The sequence below is a fragment of the Sphaerodactylus townsendi genome, linkage group LG06 (assembly GCF_021028975.2).
Source record: "Sphaerodactylus townsendi isolate TG3544 linkage group LG06, MPM_Stown_v2.3, whole genome shotgun sequence".
NCBI classification, from domain to species: domain Eukaryota; kingdom Metazoa; phylum Chordata; class Lepidosauria; order Squamata; family Sphaerodactylidae; genus Sphaerodactylus; species Sphaerodactylus townsendi.
Window position 1 is genome coordinate 109,721,579 of NC_059430.1, and position 23,389 is coordinate 109,744,967.

A 23,389-nucleotide genomic window follows, 5' to 3' on the forward strand; every position below is an offset into this window, starting at 1 on the left:
CTCTGCTAAAGCCTTATGTGGGATGTCTGGCGGAACGGTCTTTCCCACACAACACTGAAAACCAGTATGTAGCTAGGATCTGGGGGACACAGGTTTTAATCCCCCCGGTGTCATGGGTGACTTTTGGCCAGTCACACCACTCAACCTAGCCCACCTCACAAGGTTGCTGTGAAAATACAAATAAAGGAGAGGGGAATTAAGTAAGCCACTTCAAATCCCCGCTGAGGAGAAAGGTGGGATATAAAGTGAATAAAATAAACTCCCTGTACTACCCTCACACTCCCTTGTATTTAAGGAGAAGATGCACCATGTATGAGAAGGGTAGATAGCTATGTTAGACTGTTGCAGTGCACACACAAGAGTCTTGGCGTATCTTAAGAAGTAGGAGTTATATTGTTGCATAAGCTTTTGGGTACTAAAGGTATTTTCTCATATGCTGACATGGTTTATATCAGGGGTGTCCAACTCTGGCGCCCCAGATGTTCATGGACTACGATTCCCATCAGACCTTGCCAGCATGGCCAATTGGTCATGCTGGGAGGGCTGATGGGAATCGTAGTCCATGAACATCTGAGGCACCAGAGTTGGACACCCCTGGTTTATATTGTCATATGATGGCAAAATTAGCCCCAGAAGCTTGTTAAAATGTATGCATGCTTATGCTCTGTTGGGTTGTCTCTGTTTTCTTTATATCTAATCAGTCGCCATCTCAGGAGTTCTTATGTAGCCGTATCATTCCCATCCCACTCAACATTCCTGCCCCGGCTGCTACGTTTTTTCCTGTTCCTTTACCCCTGTGCCTTCCCTTGGGTGATCATAAGGAGCCTGTTGAGCCTGGAGGAGCTCAATGGAGAGGAATGTGCCTGGTTTGTCCAAAAGAAACAAAAAAGGCAATTACATATCCGGTCTGAAGTGCAAGCGACAGAGTAAAATTGCGAAATCTGCAGCAATCTCCCACTGCAGGTTTCTCAGCAGGTGAGCAGAAACAGGTGTGGGCTCCCCAGATCTGTTTACCGCTTAACTCCACCTCCTTTCCTCGCCCTCAAACCACAGGTGTTGCCACGCCCTGCAGGAGTACTAAAGACACTTTTCTGACATAGGTATCATTTGCTCCCCCCTCCTCCACTGGTGCTTCAGTTCCAATTCAGTCCCAGGTGCAAAGTTCAGTAGCTGTAACACCTTCCAAGAATTTTCTCGCCCGGGCAAGCAGCTGCGCTCTGCAGGCATTCGGGAAACAGCTCCTGAACTGTTCCTCCAACCTCTTTTTCCCTGAATTCAGCTATCAAATCCCATGTTATGAAGGGCCAGAGAGAGGCTGGTTGGAAGGGATTCCCACGACAACTCAAACCAAACCAATTGGCAAATCAACAAGTCTGTTTTCGGCACAGAAAGCCATCGCATGGCTGGGGACACGAGAGTCCCTGAATCAGCCCTTGCGCTTGGTGTAAACATGCCTTCCTCACATAACTTATTAAAATTGCAATTGTGAGAGGCACAGCTTCCACTGTGGTGTCTCCTAGATTTTAAATACAAGAAGAAGCCTGTTGCTAGGATTTGTTCCAGGAGGCAGCGGTTCCCAGACTGTGGGTCACACAGCTCTCCCACATAAAATCACAAAGCTGCCTTGGTGCTACTCAGAACCTCGGCCTGCCAAGGTCTGGAGTTGTTCTGTTTACTTACTTCATTTATATCCCATCTTTCTCCCCAATGGAGATCCAGGGCACCTTATACCATTCTCCCCACCTCCATTTTATCCTCAGAACAACCCTGTGAAGTAGGCCAGGATAACGGTGTGAGACTGGCCCACGGTTACCAAGCAAGTTATGATGGCAAAGTGGAGATTCAGTTTTGGGTTTCCCAGATCCCAGTTCACATGCTGGCGGCCGTTCTCACGGGCGTCTTTTGCATCATCTGCTACCTGATTCTTCTTACCTGGATGTACCTGGGATTGATGGATGGCCCAGGTTGGCTTGATCTCATCGGGTCTGAGAAGCTAAGCAGAGCCAGTCCTGGCTAGCTCTTGGATGGGATTCCACCAGGAATGCCATGGTCTCTATGCATAGTGGCAAACCACCTCTGCTAGTCTCTTGCCTTGAAACCCCAACTTGGTTGTCATAAGTCAGTTGTGACTTAATGGCACTTCACACACACTCACTCACACCAGGGATTGAACCTGAGGCTTTCTGAGTCCAAAACAAATGCTCCACCACCTGACCCAAAGCAATGCTCCCTGAGTGGGTGCAAAGCTCTAATTCCTGAGTTGGAGAGGAGACAGCCCCCCAAGGACTGGGAAGAGTCACTGTGACAAGCCTTTTTCCCCCACAGCGGCTTAAGATTTTTGGGATCCAGGTTCATTTCAAGCAGTTTCTTAGTGTTCTGCATTTAACAAGCCTTTCGATTCACCGCTGTGAGGTAAGCTTTGTGGTGCACAAGGAAACTATCTGGATCTCTGAGGCTGGATTAATGTATAAACATTGAAGAAGATTTATTTATTTACAGGTTGGTTTTAAAGGAACAAACCAGCAGCACAGCCCCCGTAGATCAAGTGCAAATCTGACTGAGGCATAAACATTGTTCTGACTTCAGAGAGGAGGAAGACTTCTCTACACAGCTTGCAGGTACAAGGAGGATTTTATGGACAATCGACTAGGTTTGATCCCCTCTCACCCGCTGGATTCTACTCACCCCAGCCTGCCCTTTCCTCAGAGTCAGACTAAATTGTGCAAGGTTTGCTCATCCCCAGAGACAGACCTCACAATCAAGCACTCTCTTCTCTCTCAGAGACAGAGCTAAACTATTCTGCCCCTCTCTCAGGAGACTGGGTGCTAGAGCAGTACTCCTAGAGGCTCATCTGAGCAGCTGATTTTCCCTTCAAAAGCAGGACAGCCTCCTGTCTGTCCCAGTCACCACCTTGCCCTACCTCTGCATCCCCATTCATTCTCATGGACTTGGGCTTGCTAACAACCACCAGCAACTTGGAGATGGATGGGTGTGTGGCCTTTTGCAGCTTGGACACACTTTGCAAGGACAGCTCCCAAAAAGACAGAGCAAGTTAAGAAGTGAGTCCTGCTTCAAGAAGCTGAGGAAACACTGCAGGTTGATAAATACTTGAACTCATCTGTCATGGGATGGGGTGGTAAGAGCTGCCAGGTGCCTCAGAGGCATTCAGGTCCCTTTAAAAAATGAGATGGGAAGTGAAATGAAGTGAAGTGAAGTGAAAGACGTCTGCCTGAGATCCTGGAGAGCTGCTGCCAATCTGAGTAGACCATAGGTGTCAAACTCGTGGCCCTTCAGATGTTATGGACTACAGTTCCCATCATTCCCTGCCAGCATCATGCTGGGAGGGGATGATGGGAACTGTAGTCCATAACATCTGGAGGGCCATGAGTTTGACACCTGTGGAGGAGACAATACTGACATTAATGGACCAGTGATCTGATTCCGTATAAGGAAGATACTGGGGCAGGGGTCTGCAACCTGTGGCTCTCCAGATGTAGTCCATGAACATCTGGAAAGCCGCAGGTTGCAGACCGGTCTGGGGGAATGACGTAAGAATACGCAGTGCCTCTGCAACTGGTTAACCGTGGCTTGGACGGAAAGACACATTAAGGAATGCAGTCTTTCAGCCATACTAGCACCCTGGATTATACTTTATTGGCCTCTTACACAACCCCAATTTAGACAGTATAGTGCTATGCTAAATCTGGTTGCAAGAAGCCTCCAAAAGCACGTAGGAGAAACCAGCAGGCTCAGAGAGGTGCAACTTGGCTTAGGCCAGAACTTGTAGTCTTAAGCAACTAGCTGTGCATTGAGAAATATGGCCCTTCAAGGTATTTGTGCCAGAGGTGCGAAAGATGCCTTTTAGCTTCTGGGATAACATCTGCAAATGGTGAAAACAGAGACAATGGCTTTTGAGGCTCCGTTAACTTGCAGGGGGGAGTATGTCAAGGGTTGCATGTAATGCTTAACAAAATGCATTCCAGCATGATTGTTGGTGAATCAGAGCTCAAGTCATCAGATGCACAGGGTGTACACTCACAGCAGAAATACTGTAACTTTCAGTATAAATATTTCTGCTATGAGTGTATCTCCCGAAGCACCTGACTCATGAAAGTTTGCGCTGCAATGAATTCTCTTAGTCTGGAACAATGCCGCTGGACTTTGGTTTAATTTTGCTGAAACGTTACATGGTAAGTTTTCCGGATGTGGTTAATGCCTGATGTGCTTTCTCCGGTCACCTGTAACTGCACTGTCTGAAGCCCACCTGCTATAATCCAACATTAACACAGAATTAAACTCACTCAGCAGAAGAGAAGGCAGAAAACACACATGGCTCTTGCCTCCAGGCAGGGTGTACGTAACTTGTGAACATACACAGTTGCGTACATTGCAAGAGCAACAAAGGGTAAAGCGGACTCAGCAAACGGGCTACGTCCCTTTTGAGGCATAAACATCCTTACCCGATGCCAAGCAAGGATCGGCCAAAGGATACCCGAGGCAGCCCGTAGATTGAGCCCCTCTGAATGCATATGCACGAATGAGCAGCCCACTTACCTATTAGAGGGTTGCTGTTCCTATTAACTGGCTTTGGAGGCGGGATAGGAGGCTGCTTAGCAGGGGCTGCATTGGTCATGCTTACGGGAGCAGTCGTGTAAGTATTTGAGAGAGGAGAGGGCACAGTTCTGGGGGCCGGGGAAGGGACAGTGGGAAAACTGCCCCCCTTTGCTGCACTGGCAGTCGCTGCCGTCGTCATGGAAGAAGGCATAGTCCTTGCCACGCTGGAAGGGATGAGATCCGGCACGTGCACGTCGTTCGCCTCCTGGGAAGTGGGCTGGGACAACGGCCGCTTCGGAGGCAGCAGAGGTTGCTTGGGGACGTGAGTTTCAGGATTGGAGGCCAGTTCTGGATAGAGATGACCATCGGAGGATCCTAAAAGAAAAAAAATATAAAACTTTGTTTTTTAGCATGGAAATCCTTAAAAGTACCCCTCTCAAAATCAGAAGAGCTAGATTCGAGATACCCGGTGTCTGAGAAAGCGAGTTTTGACACTCCAACACTTACGCGCCGGAAATCTTGTTGGTCACTAAGGTGCTACTGGACTCAAATGTGGCTGTTCTACTACAGGCCGACCAGGCTGCCCTCCTGAAGCCGTCTCAAAATCAGGGTGCTATTCTACTAGGTCAGTGACTCTACAGAGTGGTGGCAGCGACAAGTTGCAATTTGGGAGAGGAAATTGGGGGGTATTCAAGATTTAAAGGTAACTCCTTCTCCCTATTTGCAATGGCTTTTGAGAGACAAAGGACAGATTATACTGCTCAACACCACCATGAGGATGAAAAATCCCAGGCGGTCATATTCTCCACCCGGCCATTTTTAAAACCAGTACCGAGCAAACGGGAGCAAACCCAACACGAAGGAGCTGGCTGATAACCACTGGACACAGAAGTCACATCAAATGTAATCCTGAGGTCTGTGTATCACATACCTATATACTCCTTCTCTGGAGTTTCTTAAAAAAAATTCTTATTTAATGTATTGTCAAAGGCTTTCATGGCCAGAATCCCTGGGGTGCTGTGTGGTTTCCGGGTTGTATGGCCGTGTTCTAGCAGCATTCTCTCCTGACGTTTCGCCTGCATCTGTGGCTGGCATCCTCTGAAGAATGCTGCTAGAACACGGCCATACAACCCGGAAACCACGGAGCACCCCAATTCTTATTTATTTTCACAATATATTTAACAGAACAGAATTAGCAAAAATACTATAGAATACACAGGAACTAAACAGAGAAGACATCTACCCAAAAGTGTATTAATTAATCATTGCATAATGGATCCCGATGTGATATTCTAATATTATCAAAGAAACCATCACGGAATCTTTCCTTGTCTGGAGTTTCTGATGATAGCAGCTTGGGTGCTTGAAAACTTAAGTCCTGGAAATCTGTTTGTTTGTTTTTTAATGGGTCTACCAAGCTTGAATCTTGCTCTTACCTAGAGTGCAGCTTTTAAGAACCTTTAGCGGTTGGTGCTGGAAAATACAGGCTGAAAGACCCTCCCCGCCACACACAGACACAGCCATGAAGCTCACAGAAAAGAGCCTGGGCCAGTCACAGCTGCTCAGCATAGCCTACCTCATAGGGCTGATGTGAATATAATAAGTAAAAGGGAGAACAATAATTGTCGCCCGAGCTCCTTGAAGGAAGGGCAGTAGAACAGGGTACCAAAAAACATGGCCAAAAACACTTTCTTAGGCCCTTTTATTGTTCAGGGAGCCTGATCTATTTTCAGGGCTTTCCTCTGCCCTTTTTGGACCACTTGCCAAGCTTTTTCAGGTAATAACAGACAAGGGTTGCTGTGTGTCAGAAGTTAATGGTTTCTTTCAGCACAAACATCTGCAGCCCACAGAGCTTCTTGCATGCACAAAATTAGGGTGTTTTTTTAACCTCTAATGTAAGAAGCGGCTGCCTTGCAGCTATGCCAGCAAGGTGTTGCAGGGGTAGAGCAATTGCTTGGCATGTAGGAGGTCCCAGGTTCAATCTATGACATCCAGTTAAAAATAATCCCAGGTAGTTCGTGTGAAAGATGTGAGACCTAAAAAGCCCCTGCCAGTCAGAGCAAGGCAGCTTCATACTGTGGGACCGGGCTGCAGCTCAGGGATAGGGCATCTGCTTGGCAATCAGGAGGTTTCAAGTTCGATCCTTGGCATCTCCAGATCAGATGGGAGGTGGTGTGAAGCACACCTTTCTGATTTCCAGGAAAAGTCACAGCCAATCAAAGCAGACATGACTGACAGGCTAAGGCTCTGACTCAATGGAAAGCAGTGCCATGTGTTCATCTCCTTTCAAAGGCAGAAGAGAAAAGTGGCAGATCTGTAGGGATTCGCAGAATGCCTGCAACCCACGAAGAGCGCTGTCCTCGATACAGCACCTCCAGCGCTCCAATGTCCTGACATTTGACCAGTACATCATACCCCAAGAGTCCATGCAATAAATATATTTTCTCCTTGTGTATATATCTAAAGCAGCAAATAGACACACCCTGGGGTAGAGAACAGAACGAATGACCAAAGCGTGCTTCAAGAGCCTCACACAGTAGACGGAAAGCTTCCAATCTGCCTGCCCAGGAGGAGCAAACACGCTGCACTCCCTTCCCTTCTCTCGGTCTCTGCTTTTAGCAGCATTGCAAATCAAAGGAGCAGGGAGATGGTGAAGCTCCACCCCACGGAGAGGGGACAGAGACAAGTAATGGAAGAAACAGCTGCTGAGCTAAGGATGGTTGGTGGGCTGGAAGCAGCCTTAGTGGTGAAGGGAGAAGCAAAAAAGAAGCTATCAAGGGGGCTGCTACGAAGGGAAAGGGACTTGGTGGCAAAGACAGCAGCTCTTGGGGCTCATAGGCAAAACGGTAGTTAAGTGTGGCTCCACCATTCCCTGGAATCAGCATGGCAAGCAAAGCTTACAAAGCAGCAGCAGCATCATAACTCGTCAGCCCAGTTTTCAGCAGGGATGCAATCACACCACCATGCAGCTACCAAGCTTCTAGCCCTCATGGCCACCCAATGGCCCTGTTGGCTGAACTGCTGCCAATCTGTGGCACGTTTGGATACAAACCTTTATAGAGGTAATGTGGCAAAGCTTCAAAATAGTTCAGAAGCTGCCTCAAGCTGTGGGAGAGGCGGAACAGAAAGATTTGAATCAATTAGGCTGCTGCACTTACAGAACTTTTCCAAAAGCTGGGTCAGTAGCTGAGCTCACAAGGGGCTTGGCAAGAGGAGGTCTCTAGGAGAAGTTTCACCCAGGCTTGCTTCTACTTATCCATACCCCACAAGTCCCTTTCCCAATACTTTTGACGGTGCAGACCAGACAAAGACCCTAGGTCTCCATTTGTTTGTACAAGGCAAATTACATTGTAGGTTTAGCCTCAATTCTGATTCAACCTGAATCGGGAAGGAAAAACCTGCTCGTTTTTGCTAACTGAAACCAAACTCCCACACTGCATTTTGACATGCCAACTACCACGAAACTCAGCAGGATTCGAAAGGCTTAAATCCCCACTCCCCTCCCTGCGTAGCCCCCATCTTGGTCATGTCTTTCGGCCCCATTTGAAGTCTAAGGCGTTGCCCATGGAATTTCTCCATTTCAGAGGGGGAGGGGGAGGGAGGAAATATTCAAAAGAGCAGCAGGGACGGGAATGCGTGAAGGTGCCTGCCAAATTCCCCAAGCGAAGAAGGAGATGAAGGGCTGGCATGTTCCAGAGGGGTGTGGGCGGGTAGGAGACAGCATGGTTGATAGTAGGAAAGATAAACTGGGTGGGGTCAGGCCTCAGCAGCGAAGGTGTGAGTTTGCTTGCCTTAGAATGGGGAAATCACTGTGGGTGGGGACACTGTACAAAAAGAGACCTCAAAACTGGTATTTTTAGAGGGAGAAAGACATTTGCAGAGACATTTTTTCAGGCACACTTTTTCCTTCCTCAGCCTCCCCCCCCACACACACACACACACATACACAAACACACACCAACAAACATTCCCACAATCGCCTCTGAATTTGTCACCTTGCGATTTCTTTGGTTCCTCCAATGAAACGGGCTTCTTAAGGCTTGACCTTTTCCCAGGCTCTTCCTCCAGGTGGCTCAGTCCGGTGACCCCGGAGCAGTCAATGGGGATCGTGTGTCCATTTTTCAGCGCTGTGTGACTGGTTTTGTCCGGGTCTTCTCCATCTGTGTGAGGTGGGGTGGGAGGGGAGGGGAGGGGAAGAGGAAGAAGAACGATAGACTTAGTAGGAACAGGTCTAAGAACACACACGCCTGAAGATGAGAAACCAGAAGTGCCTGGGGAAGAGTACACAATAACGGAATCTCAGTACGTATTACAGAGAATTAGTCCCAGATCTGTAGATACAGCTTTTACCAGTTGCAGCTGATATTTGATACTGGAAACTATTTTTTAACAAATCACCTTGAGTTTTAGACTATATTGCAGTCTCTGTGGGTGAGCTAAAAAAACAGAAACTGATTTGATTTTAAGCACCGTTTGCCACTATTCTATTGCCAATAATTTACTAAATGTTTATGTCAGATTTTATGTACAACCCACCTCGGGTGATGCGGAAGCTTCAACCTTTGCTTGAGAGGTAAAATATAATTTCTATATTATACAGATTTCAGCTCTCACAAGCTACAGATATTTACATAACTTATATATAGGTGTTCCTGTCCTAGATAGCCTCAGACTAGACCAGGGGTCTGCAACCTGCGGCTCTCCAGATGTTCATGGACTACAAATCCCATCAGCCTCTGCTAGCATGACCAATTGGCCATGCTGGCAGGGGATGATGGGAATTGTAGTCCATGAACATCTGGAGAGTCGCAGGTTGCAGACCCCTGGACTAGACTGATCTCGTTAGATCTCAGAAGCTAAGCAAGGCAGCCTTGGTTAATATTTGGATGGGGACCGCCAAGGAATACCAGAGGGGCTACACAGAGGCAGGTAATGGCAAACCACCTCCAAACATCTCGCTTTGAAAACCCTATGGGATCATTATGGGGACCACAAGCCACTGACTTGATGGTATAACCTACATATATGGGGGACCATCTCATTAAAAGCTGACATGAGAAGATTTGACAGAATGTGACCCTACCATGATTAAGACAACCACACAGCCAAGGAGTTCATCATTTCTAAACAGAAGCCAAACACCATCACAGACACTATTGACTGAAAGAGTGCACGCACATAAAGTCAAGTTCTTTGAATATATCATCACAAAAATGACAGGTTTAATGGTAATTATCCATGAACTGTACGGGGGGGGGGGGGCGCTTCTACATTTTCCACATGGAAAGATTGGCTGCAACTACCTGGGGGGTTCTTTCCTTTCCCTTGTTTTGTATGAGGTCTCCCCTCCCCACTTTGCTCCGCATTCTTTCATTTCCCATCCTCCACAATACTACAGAGGTTAACACATTCAAAAAGAAAACTGCTCACAACTTCCTGCTATTGGGAAGTTCTGTTTGCATCATGCCTTGGACAGGTGTTCGTGTTTCCTTGCCCAGTTCCTTTCCCAGTTCTGTATTCCCAGTTCTATTGCATGGTTTACAGGCTGCCTTGTGCTATCACACTGAACAGTTGTTATAATCTGTAATCTGCCTTGAGCCTCTGCAGGAAAGGTGGGCTATAAATGAAATAAATATCTTTTTTTAAAAAGTGCCTTCCTTGGAAACCATCTTCTCAGAGCTAACCTGTCACATTTTGCTCCAACCTGTCACAGGAGCCCCTTGTAATTGGTTTTTGTTTTTGTTTTTTGGTCTTGCATGTCTCTCTCATTCCAGCAGTAAGTGTCCTTTTATCTTCCTAAAACAAACAAAAATTGCTGTCTCTGAGGAAATCATTGAGATCACACTCAAAACAGATCAGGCATAGCAACCTTCTCAAAATGCCTTTCTATCAGAATAGTCCACCTTAGTAACCCTGCCAGAGCAATTCTGGTGAGCTGGCTTATGGTTTTCTGATATACCTCCAAAAGAGCTCTCTAGCCTTACCAGGGGCACTAATAGCCAAATCTAGAGATACTAATACAACATCTCAACGCTTTCTCCTTACAGGAAAAAAAGTAAAGAAAACAGAACAATTGGCCATAGAAGTCATAAAGGACAGACAACCATCCAGGTTGAGGTTGGCATCCCTCATGGGACTGCTGGTGTCCAATACAGAGGCAATTCAATGGGGATGGCTCCATTCAAGGGAGCTACAACAGTTCCTACGGACCTTGGAACTGCAGAAACAAGAGCTACCCATCACAGTTCCCACCAAGGTAAAGGTCAGCTTAAGCTGGTTGACCAAGACTTGAAACCTACACCAGGGCAGAACCTTCTGGGCATCAATGGAAAAACAGATACTCATTGATGCCAACCTTTCAGTCTGGGGGGGCAAGGGTAGATGGGATTCTGACTCAAGGTCAGTGGTCCGGATCAGAGGGCACACTTCCAGTAAACCTGCTGGAACCACGCACAATATATCTGGCACTTCAACATTTTCAGCCCAAGATTCTACACCACCATGTCCTAATCAGAATGGATAATGTTGCAGCAAAGACCTAGTTCAACAATCGGGGCAGTCCCGGTCTACAGCGCTTCACAAGCAAGCAACTCTGATTATGAAGTGGGCAGAGAAACATCTGGCTTCCATCAAAGTGGAACATGTCCAAGAGGTAGCCAATGTGGAAGCAGACTGGCTCAGCAGACAAGTTCTGCACCCAAGGGAATGGGTCTCTTAGGCATGATCGGAGATATATTCGGAACACCTCTTCTGGACTTGTTTGTCTCACCAATAAAACCATCAGATGGAATGTTTCTTCCTGAGGTACTGACATCCCAGAGCAGAGGGGACAGATGCATTTATGTCACCCTGGTCCAGGACCCTCCTTTATGCATTCCCTCCCATGTAAAAGGGAAGATTTGAGAGCAATGGGCACAAATTATCCTAGTGGCCCCTTTTTGGCCACATAGACCATGGTTCACAGATTTTTCTCCAGATATCAGAAATTCAACCATCCATGATCCCAGTGTCACCCGACATGCTCCATCAAGGTCTGATTTGGCATCCTCATCTGGAGTGGCTCAAGCTGATTGCCTGGAATTTGAACGCAAGTCTTTTATCCACCTAGGACACAGTCCAGCGGTCAAAGCTACCCTTATGGCTTCCAGGAAAAGTTCCATCAATAGGATCGACAACACTTTGTGGAAGGCCTTTGCGAGGAGGTGCAGAAGTAAGGCAGGGAACAGCTGCAATCCATCAGTAACAGATATCAGACTTCCTTCAAGAAGGCATCGACAAGGGGCAGAAGTTTTCTAGACATTTCCTCAGAGGATTCTTACTGCAGGACACAACACAAGATCACAGGTTCCCTACCTGGAAACTAAACAGGGTATTTGATGCTCTTACTAAACCACCATTTTAGTTGGTCGGTGAGACACCTAGAAAATAGCTAAGGATAAAAGCTATATTTTTAGTAGCCATTACCTCAGCTAGAAGGGTCTTGAAACTTGGGGACCTTTCTGTAAAACCCAGACTTTGCACCTTCCATAACGATAAGGTAACCCTAAAGATGGACCCAGCTTTCAAACCTAAGGTCAATTCAACATTCCACAGGTCTCAAGAGATAGATCTTTCATCCTTTTGCCCTACTCCATCCCATCGCAAAGAATGTGGAACAGGCTGAATGTACAGCTTCCCCCCATCCCCATACACACACTTCTGATTTCCCCCTTAGTTCATTTTGGCCGGTGCAAACTTCTTTTCAACATAACAGAAGGAAAAAAGAGACCTGTAATGTGACAAGGCCATTCACATGATCAGCCTTGGCCCAGTGGCACTGGGATATTTTTTTAAAAAAAAGTTTTGACATTTCTAGAGATTTTAAAGTTTTTTATTTGCCCTTTCTCAGCTTTTTCTCACATGCCATTTTCACGGTATGCTCTATATCAGACAGAGCAATATCCAAAAAGCAAAAACTATGACTGTCACTGATGCTTCCCCTTCAATACATTTTCTGCTTTCAGATTGTCTGCCCAAGGAGGAAATTACAGCAGCAGTTCAATCTGCTATCTTGGCAATGGAGAAAAACTTTGGCCCTGGATATTAAAAAAATACCCTTCAAAAAACCTGCAGGGCAGAGTGTCCTTGGCCTTTGATGCCTTTTAAAAACCTGATGGAAAGAGTAAACTGCTTGTTTAGGGTTAAGGACTAAAGAATATATGTGACTTGATATGCTGATGGAAGGCTAAAAGCCAACTGAATGAAAGAAAGCAGCAAGCCAAGGACAAGGTGCAGGGTCTCAACGGGGTATCCTTCATTCTGAGTGTACATTCCCTTCAGGTTTGATTCTCAGTTATGCACATGTTTTCCCCTCTTTGGCACTCAACCCACTCTGAGATCTGAGACCTCCCCAGCCACCCCAACTTTGGAGCTCTGCAAATGAGACTTTTCCCCTCCCTTAGCAGGGAAAGCAAATGAGATCCCTATGTGCTACACTTTCCCTTCTCTTGAAGAGACAGGGATGTCCTGTTCAAAGCTGGTGGAAACCAACACTGTGAATGCGGCCAGTGTGAAGATGAGAAATAAGTAGAGCAGAAGGTATCATCAATAAGGCGTGAGGACATTAGGGAGACTACGCACGGAAATCCCTTTATCCCTGCCACATTTGGAATATAAATTAGTTGCTTTCATTTATGGCCCACCTTTCTTCCCAAAGCAGTTTACATCATTCTATTCTCCTCCATTTTATCCTCATAACAACTCTATGAGGTGGGTTAGGTTCAGTGGTGGGATCCAAAAATTTTAATAACAGGTTCCGATGGTGGTGGGATTCAAACAGTGGGGCCCCGCACACATGCACCTCCAGTCCCTATTGGGCAGGAGGTTGCTTTAGTAACCCCTTCTCGGCACTCAGAAAAAATTAGTAACCATTTCTAGAGAAGTGGTGAGAACTGGTTGGATCCCACCTCTGGTTAGGTTGAGAATGTGTGACTGTCCCCAAATATCCAGCAAACTTCCACGGCAGAGTAGGGATCTGGGTCTCCCAGATCCCTACTCTGATCCTCTAACCCATAGGGCATCATGCTGGCAGGGATGGTGGGAACTGTAGTCCATAACATCTGGAGGGCCGCGAGTTTGACACCTGTGCTCTAACCACTACAACACTCTGAGGCACCAAATCTGCAGGTCTGAAGGACTCCTACAATATTCATTTATTTTAATTATTTAGAAAAATCATATACAGACTCTTCAGAGAGCTGCTCCATTTGGTTAACATAGAAAAACACCATAAAATCATCACAGGCTATCCTTATCTATAAGTCTGGCCCTGCTGAGGAAAGAAAAAACAACAATTAATCTATTTGGAATCAAGTTTGCTTCAGAGTTTTTTATTTCTCTTGCAAACAGGCAATCACCAATGTGGTCTAGTGAGTAAAGAGGCAAGCTGGGGTAATTTCAGTAGAGTACCCTGAATTCTTGCACAGGGGAAGCTCAAAAGCTCATATCTCATCTAAGAAATGGCCCTTTGGCAAGAGATGAGTTCGCACTCTAACCTACCTGAAAGTTCTAAAGCAGGGTTTAGAAAGATAGTGAGAGGAAGGAAAGGATACCAGCAATACAGACTTGTCCCCCAGGGAGTTGTAGGGGTTCACACTGAAGATGTTTAAAAAGCAGATGGGAACTACAGAATTGCATTCAGCAGAGGGTGACAGGGAGGTATCACATAAGTCAAGAATGCCAGAAGAGGAGGATTCTCAGGGTCTGAAGGATATGCAGAGGAAGACAATGGGAAAAAACTCACCCTGTTCAGGGTCTTCGAACAGAAGCCCTCTTTCAATGAGCTCCGCTCTTGGCTTTCGCATTGAAATCTTTCGTTCTAAAACTGACATTAAAATTGGAAAAAAGAGAGCCAGCACTCAATACAGAGCAAGTTGGAAGTTTGGGAAAAAAAACAAAAGAAAAAGTCCTACTACTTAAAAAAACAACAACCCTAAACTTCTTTCTCTAAAGACATCATAAGTTGGCCCACCTAACCGCTTTCAGGGAAGAAGTACAGATTCTACATTATGTTCACAATCTCCTTACACACGCACAACCTCTTGGTGCTGGCCAAACGTTAGCATCCCATTGCTAAGAAGTCTACAATGATACCCTCCAAATGTACAAGACAGTCAATGATTCCTTAAAAGCAGCAGCTGCCAAACCTCTTAGTCACGGAATCCACTGATCTCTCTCCATGTGTTATCTCAGTACATCTCTTTCAGTTTCCTCTTGCCTTCCCATCACCTAACGACAGCTGCTCTAGGTTTTTTTTAAATGGCCTTTTATTTGGGAGTACTGCTTTGGAGAGCCAGCTAAAGAAAGAGTCCCCATATATTATTGCTGATAAGTTCCTGATTTCAAATATGAGACACGCCAGCTGTGGAATCGTTCTTGCTAGCCATTTCAGTGGAAGGACAGAACCACACACAGGCATTGTTCCTTCCCAACAGAAAAACAACATCCGCAGGTTTGGGAACAATCCCGCCGCCGAGATAGTTACCTTCTGAAGTCTCTTTGAACTTGCCACTGGTTTTCTTTTTCCTCCACTTCCACGGTTTAAAAATCTTGCCAAAGCCTGCAAATTTGCTTTTCCTCTTAGAGGGAGGCGTCGTGTCCCCAGACTCCAGAGCGTCGGCTCCCATCCCGCCATCGCTCAGTGGATGATCCACTTCCTCAGCTACACAGGAACAGAAAAGAAAACAGTAGCTCTTAATAATAAGCTGACATTTGGAGAGGCTTTCCCATTCCCAAAACCAGCTTTCCCAACTGATGAGCAGGAACATAAATGTCAAAGGCAGGAAAACGTAAAGCACAACATTAAGTGGGGCAACCCTAGAACATTCACAGAATCAAGCCCACACTTGGCTGATCTGAAAGGCACCACTGATTTCAGTTTTACTTTGCTACAGCAGAGTAATACGGTGAATGTTTTGAAATTATAAACCGGTGTCAGAAAAGAACAAAATAGAAACTGCAGACATATAAATGCCAACATAAAGCCTTTATTGACAACAGTAGACATTTTTTTTAATGCTGTACGGTCTGTCGAGAGGATTTGTAGAAAGAGCTTGCTGAAATTAGCTGCCCCATCAGAGAAGCCAGGCCGTTCTACCACTCCTTTGCCATTAAAAACAAAGCAAAACACAACAAACATTTGTGGCCAAGAATAACAATCTCAGGAAAGCTACACAATAACAGCCTGCTACTCCACCTACTGTTCTGGCATTCTCCAAACATTTTCAAAAAGGAAGAGCTCTGTGAAGGGAAGGGCGATGGGGGGTGGCGCATTCCTGTTACTGAAAGCATCAACAGTGCAATGTCTAAGGCAAATGGAAGCGAGGTTCAGACAACTGTAATGTCAAGACTTGGGCGCTCATGTAAATCTGTGCTGTTTTTGCAGTCTTGGCTGCATTTGGGTTTTCCAGTTTAGACTTTGGAAAGGAACAATAAGACGTGTCGCTTAACAGATGGCAAGGCGTAATTAGTTCCGTAAGCAAATGCATGTCAGTTTTCATATGCCATCCTTTCATCTATGCTCCTCCGCGTGCATTAACATCTACCTCCTTTACCCAAACATCCTAACATGGTTGACATCCCCTCTCCCCCTTTCTTGGTGCCTCTGTTACAAATTTACACATCCTTTCCAAATAATTTTGGTACTTGTCAGTTAGCACTGACTTCTTGCTCCCAAAAGCATCGCTGTGGAATGCCTCCTTCCATATCATCCTGCCCACAAGCTAAGATCTCCCTCTGCTGTCTGCATCCCCACCTTCAGAAGCGAGGCAAGCAGCGAATACAGAGAGGACCTTTTCAGTGGCGGCACCTCTGTTTTGGAATGCTTCCCCACTTGAGGCCTTACTAGCTTTTAAGTGCCAGCCCAAGACATTTATTTTCACCCCAATTTTTAAGGGTTTTTAATTTTAGAAAGCTGTTTTAATGATCTGCTTTCAGTCAGCAAACTGTTTTATGGATATTTAAATACCTATTTAATCACTGTTTTATGCACATGTCTTGTGTTGATCACTGATAAATTACATTGGTGTTCTGTGTGCTTTTACAGCACTGGGTTTTTTTTACCTGCAAGCAGTTTTCTGGAGAAGCAGAATATAAACTTGAATGCCTGAAGCTGCCTTACATTGAGTCAGCCCACTGGTCTATGAAAGGTCAGTCTTGTCTATTCAGATTGGCAGTGATTCTTCAGAGTCTCAAGTACAGATCTTTCACATCACCTACCCCCTGATCTGTTTTGATCACAGGTATCAAACTCATGGCCCTCCAGATGTTATGGACTACAGTTCCCATCATCCCTTGCCAGCATGATGCTGGACAGGAATGATGGGAACTGTAGTCCATAACATCTGGAGGGCTGCGAGTTTGACACCTATGGTTTAGATGGAGATGCTTGGGATTGAACCTGGGACGTTCAGCGTGCCAACCGGATGCTCTACCAAAGAGCCCCCACTCTATCCTCCCCAATCATCTAAAAAAAAAAGAGTGTACAGAGATATGGATTTTAATGTACAGTCATAATTAGTGCAGGGCATGCATCAGATGCAGTTATTACAATTTCAGCTCTGAGAAAAGAGGTCTCCAGAGAAATGTATGGGTCAAACAAAACGAATGATCCTGAGAGTTCTGTGTTTAGCATTCCCAGGTCTCCCCCTCCCTTAGCAGGCATATAAGATCCCCATTCAGGTCAAAATCACAGCAAGAGGGGCAGGGATCATCCTCTGCAGAAATGACTCTATGGAACTCTTTATCCTCTAAAGGGGTAAATAGCAGCAGCAAGAGATATTTTCAGGTCAGGAAAATGTCATGAACAGTAAAGAGAATAAGTCATTTTCAAGGCAAAGGGCTTGAAATCCTACAGAGACAGTACCACAGTGACTCCCCATATCACCCTTTGTCTTCTGTACTGCCACACACACATAATGGGGAGACACATATTACAGACTGTGAGCTTGGCTCGTGTATCTGTTTATACTCTCGGTAGTTGCGCATACTCTCAATAGAGAGTATGTCCAAGTTTGAACATTGAAAGAATGAAGGTTCAAATCCTTTCCTGGCCTTTATCCTCAATGAGACCATCTTAGACAAGTCACCAAACTCTCCATCTAACCCAGGGGTCTCCCACATATGGCCCTCCAGATGTTCATGGACTTCGATTCCCATCAGCTCTGCCAACTGGCCATGCTGGCAGGGGCTGATGGGAATTGTAGACCATGAGCATCTGGAGGGCCATAGGTTGGAGACTCCTGGCCTAACCCACACCACACCAGTACAGTTGCTGAGATGTGACAGCCATGAATGCACTTTAGGGCTGAAAACTGGTGCGGAAGTTAATCCATTTGTTGCTTTTCCTAAATATCTGCAAAGGGTCCATACTCAAGAGCGCTCAGTGTTGTATTCTGAACTAGTAAAGGCAGTTTTGCTAATTCACACATTGAAAAGAGCATAGAAACGACACCCTTTAAAGGCACATTCAAGCCTATTCGTCATTAGTATACTGCCAAGGAGGAAAAGATCAAGCGCCTTATTTATGGTGGAAGATCAGCAATTTACAATGCAATCCTTCTAAGCCCATGGGCTGCTACGTCCCCAGTTCTGCTTGAATTACACTGTTAACTTGTAAATGTATTTGGAGTGAATGTCACCACCAAGTGTTTGCTTGTGCAGTGTTGAGCAAACCTGACCAGATTTTTTAAAAATAAATAAATAAAAATAAAACTTTCTCCAGAGGAACCAGATCCCTGTATCTAGAGATGAGCTGTTTAATTCCAGGATATCTCCAGGTCCCACCTGGAGGCTGGCATCCCTGCTCAACTACCACTTTGTGAAGTAGGAGCAGCAGTGGCGTAGGAGGTTAAGAGCTCATGTATCTAATCTGGAGGAACCGGGTTTGATTCCCCACTCTGCCACCTGAGCTGTGGAGGCTTATCTGGGGAATTCACATTAGCCTGTACACTCCCACACATGCCAGCTGGGTGACCTTGGGCTAGTCACAACTTCTCGGAGCTCTCGCAGCTCCCACCTACCTCACAGGGTGTTTGTTGTGAGGGGGGAAGGGCAAGGAGATTGTAAGCCCCTTTGAGTCTCCTGCAGGAGAGAAAGGGGGGGATATAAATCCAAACTCTTCTTCTTCTTCTTCTAGGTGAAGCTGAGATCATGGGACTGGCCCAAGGTCACCCAGAATGCACAGCACAGATTCAACCTTAGACCTCCCGGATCAAGTCCAGCCCTGGAAACACTATATTGGCTCCCAGAGAATGACTGGGCTCCCTGCATTCAATTAAACTTGATTTGGCACTGGTGATGCCTGAAGCCCATACATAAAATTAACGAAAAAGGAAACTGTCTAACGTTTCTCTCCTGCCTTCTATTCTTTCAACATAAAGCCCAAGCATCACTTTCCTGGATATATTCCCCCCCCCCCTGTCCCATTACTTTCCACTTTCAACAGTCTCACAGAAGAAAAACATCTATTTTTATTTCCAAATGGACATCCTCCATAATACCAGAAGAATGGGCTTGCAGTTTGGACTGCGTCGCCACTCCCCCAACCAGGACAAAATACTATTCACTCATTGCTTTGGTCTGTATAGAAAACGGTATAGAAAACGAAACAAACAAACAAACAATAAATAAATAAAATAAGCTATTTGCAGAATAACAAAAGGTGCTGAGTGAGTTCAAGCTATTAGAATATACACATATTGCTGTGTTGGCACTTTGCGATAAATAAGTGGGTTTTGGGTTGCAATTTGGGCACTCGGTCTTGAAAAGGTTTGCCATCACTGCCCTAGAGCAGCGGTGACCAACTCTGGCGTTTCAGATGTTCATGAACTACAATTCCCATCAGCCCATGCTGGCACACAGGGGATGTTGGAAATTGTAGTCCACGAACATCTGAAGTGCCAGAGTTGGACCCCCCTGCCCTAGAGCTATTGCCAGTCAGAATAAATAATACTGGCCTTGACAGACCAAGGGCCTTGCTCTATATAAATGCAGCTTCATGTTTTTGGATCCTCATTCTGACATGAAGCTTGCTGGATGACTTTGGACCTGTCACTTACTTTTTCTTATCCTCTCCTATTTCACAAGTTTCACAGGAGGATGAAACGGGGAAGGGAGAATACACTTGTCATTCTGAACTCCTTGAAAGAAGGGCGGGATTTTAAAAATGAAAGATAGATTTTAATCTCTCATGAGAAAGTGCCCCAAGACAGCTAGCATACCCTTCATCATTTCACAAAGGAAATTGGGGACAGCACTTTTAACGTACCAGTTCTCATATAAAGGATCACTGCTCAAACATTCAGATTTTTCTGGTGTTGTTCTTTGGTTTGTAGAAAGAAATGTCATTTTGACCACGGTCTCAGTCTCTTGATTTAGGAGCCACAGATGGGGCCAGGCTGAGAATGAGATATATTGATGGCTTTTCTAACATATCTTTAACACAATGGACAAAATCTACATTTCAATTAGTGGAGGAGAAGCAACGGTGGCAGACCTACATACACCATGTACTCCTCAAAGGGAGCATGGCTTAAGAAGTGATCCTTTATATGAGAATCTTGGGGGGACGGGGTTGAAATTATAGAAGCAGCACAGATAGCTTTAAGATACGAATGCCCTCAGTGGCCATTGCTAAGTAACTACATCACCACTGCCAAACTTCAAGCCTTGGTTTCTGCAGGAAAAGGTGGGGAGTGGGGGGAGAGTCCCTTTCCAGGGCTGTGTGCCCTCTGAGGGAGGACTCATTGGGGCAAGGCTCAGAAACAACAACCAGGTAACTTGCCACCACATGACTTGCATGATTTACCCAGGCCTGGCTGCTTCCTCCTGCAGAACAGAAGCGATTCCACAAAACTTGGTGTGATATAGCAGTGACAGTTTTAGATCAGGACCCATGAGACCCAGTTAAATCCCCACTTGGCCATGGAAGCTCTCTGGGCGACTTTGGGCCAGCTGCAGACTTTCAGCCTAACTTATCTCATATGGATGTTATGAGAAAAAAATGGAGGAGAGGAGAATGATGTAAGCTGTTTGGGGTCCCCACTGGGGAGAAAGAAGGGGTATAAATGAAGTTAATAATTAACACAGCTGAAGATGGAGGGCAGGTAAAAGGTAGGTTGACTGATAAGTGGGAGGGAAAGAAGGAAGCAAGAAAAGGGAAGAGGCAATTGAATAGGGACTTTTAAGGGATGGTTAAGAGAATACAGTGGGGTACGGTAAAACTAGATGCCCACCTGCAAGTTGCAAGCGGGGTTCCTGGCTTGCAAATATCCTAATACACATTACTAAAATATAACTCACAAACTGCAGGATGTGATATGGCAGCCTGAGCACTGCATGGCACCTGGGAGGTCATGCACATGAACTCACACACATCGGTACTGGAGACAAATGGCATACTGGTACATCCACTGTTACATTTGGCAGCTTAATTTCTAGAAACCCTGGAGAGATCTGAATCCTAAAAACAGCATTTTTCTCTGTTTATGGGGAATCAGCAAATGTCAGTTTACACAGGAGTCTACATTTGGACATCCCCTCAAACTAGTTTCAGGAGACTTCAGTTGCCCTGTGGATGCTGGGCAACAGAACCTGAGTGTGCTGGGACAGCAAAAAAAAAGCTGTGTTAGTGGTCCCCAGGAAAAAAATTGAAATACCGGTATCTTAAAAATCCAATAAAGCTCCACAATAAAGCTAGTAGATGCTAAGAGACTAGATTGTGGATCCAAAAACTTCTGGTTCGAACCTTGCCTCTACCATGAATTCCCACGTGGCAATCCTAGCAGTAGCAACCACACATATACGCACAGGCCTCTGGGACATCAGTATTCATCTCCTAATCTTTCTGGTTTCCTACAAATTAGGAAATTCCTACAACATGTATGGGAAATGTGAACATTCTGATGTGCTATACAAATGCTTCTCAGTTGTTGATGCTTTAAATTATTCAAATGGACCTTCTTGCTATGAACCCCTCCCCTACTTTTTTCCTCACATCCAGCCTGGCACATTGAGTCCTAGAGACTTTGAAACCTGGCACAACGTGTGTGTCCGGGCGCGAGCCCCGGCGCAGTGCCCGGACTTGTCACGGAGCCAAAGGAGGCTGTGACAATGCCTGCTTCCAGAGAGGAGGCGGCGCTGCACCAGCTGACTGGGGCAAGCGGCTCGACGAGTGGCCCCGTCAATCCGCCGCCTCTCCACCCCGGCAAGACGCTGTCTCCCTGCCACGGCGACTCACTGCCTCGAGATCTGGACGGGCTGCCATCGATCCTCCGACCCGTCAACCATCCGATCCGCCGACACGGACACACAGTGCAGAGAGAGTGAGGGGGCGGGACCCTGAGCCCGGCCAAGCTCGCCCAGCCATAGCTGAGGACGATGGAAGGAATCAAGAGGGACGACAGCTGGGACGGGGAGGGAAATGAAAGGGGGAAAGGGATATTAGGGGGTGGAAAAGGAAGGACAGGGGCGTTGGCTGGGAGAAGAGGGTGGAAGGGAGAGCTGGAAAGAGGCAGGGAAAGGAGGCTGCTGGTGCAAAGAGGCAGGGCAGGGGAAGGGTCCTGCAGACCAGCTGTGCTGTGAAACAAGCTGGGGGACCCGTGTAGAACCCTATCCCTGTGAGGGTACAACAGGGAAAGGGGAGTGCTGGAGAGCCTAGGAGGCTGACAGACCCCCTCTCAGTGAAGCAACAGAGCGAGGGGAAAGGACTGGGCGCGGGGAGAGTGTCAGGGCGCGCCCGTATCTTGGCACCCTGTGGGTGAGACTGTTTAGAACAGGGGTAGGGAACCTGCGGCTCTCCAGATGTTCAGGAGCTACAATTCCCATCAGCCCCTACCAGCATGGCCAATTGGCCATGCTGACAGAGGCTGATGGGAATTGTAGTTCCTGAACATCTGGAGAGCCGCAGGTTCCCTACCCCTGGTTTAGAACATCAGCTGGGGAGGACAACCCCTAGGTCAGGGAAGGTGGGACAGCACACTCGCCTGAGGGGAACGGGTGGCCAGGGGAGATACCACAGTGTGTTATTTTGTATGGTCCTAATATAAGATTTTTGCTTATGGTTATTGAGTAGGTTAACCATTTTTAATAAGATTCTATTTTAATTAATTGAAAGAAACAAGCAGCGGAAAACAGAAACATGATGCTATTTAATCAAAGAAAAAAAGAAAAAGAACCTACAACATGTGTATATATAAAATAAACAATAAATAATAATAGTATTAGTAAGTATTAGAAAAAAATTGTGATAAAATCATAAACATTGAGTGGTAATAACTATTATAATAAATCCTTTTAAAGAGTTTGTTTTTATAGACAAACAGAAAAGAAAAAAATTAAAAACCATATCAAAACAACAATTACAATTATATCAAAATAACAAAGAAAAATACATATAGTATACTAGTTAACAGTAAATAGTACTATAATGATGAGCCAGAGGCGTAGCAAGGGGGGAAAGCGCCCGGTGCACCGGTGCGTCCTCCACCCCCGGAACGTCCTCGTCACACCCCCACAGGGGGGTGCGTCCGGTGCGTTGCGCCCCTCCCCGTCCCCTTGGAGCTACGCCTCTGAGATGAGCATTAAGTAGTGATTATCATAATATGATTAGTTCAGTACCCCCTCTGACACTTTTCAACAGATCAAGAGGATTATTAATAATTCATATATTTCAACAACCTCATTTTCTACTGCCCATCTTTTAGGAATAACTTAAGTAATATGTTTTCCATTTATTTTAAAATTATTTAATTGGACCTTTATTCACACAGCTCATTAATTTTGCTATTACTACATATTC

The 23,389-nt window shown here is 45.9% G+C and overlaps 1 protein-coding gene across 4 annotated transcripts in view; it reads right to left on the minus strand.

The window, feature by feature from the left end:
* The window catches only part of PHACTR4 (phosphatase and actin regulator 4), a 122,364-nt gene that overhangs the window by 24,158 nt on the left and 74,817 nt on the right, over nucleotides 1-23,389 (minus strand). For 3 of the 4 annotated variants that reach the window (XM_048501322.1, XM_048501323.1, XM_048501321.1), the window contains 4 exons: nucleotides 15,077-15,253; nucleotides 14,336-14,416; nucleotides 8,550-8,714; nucleotides 4,555-4,929 (listed from right to left, as the gene is read on the minus strand). In XM_048501322.1, the coding sequence (XP_048357279.1) occupies nucleotides 4,555-4,929; nucleotides 8,550-8,714; nucleotides 14,336-14,416; nucleotides 15,077-15,253 (798 nt within the window). The remainder of the gene's footprint in view (nucleotides 1-4,554; nucleotides 4,930-8,549; nucleotides 8,715-14,335; nucleotides 14,417-15,076; nucleotides 15,254-23,389) is intronic. The other variant, XM_048501324.1, reaches the window with a different exon arrangement.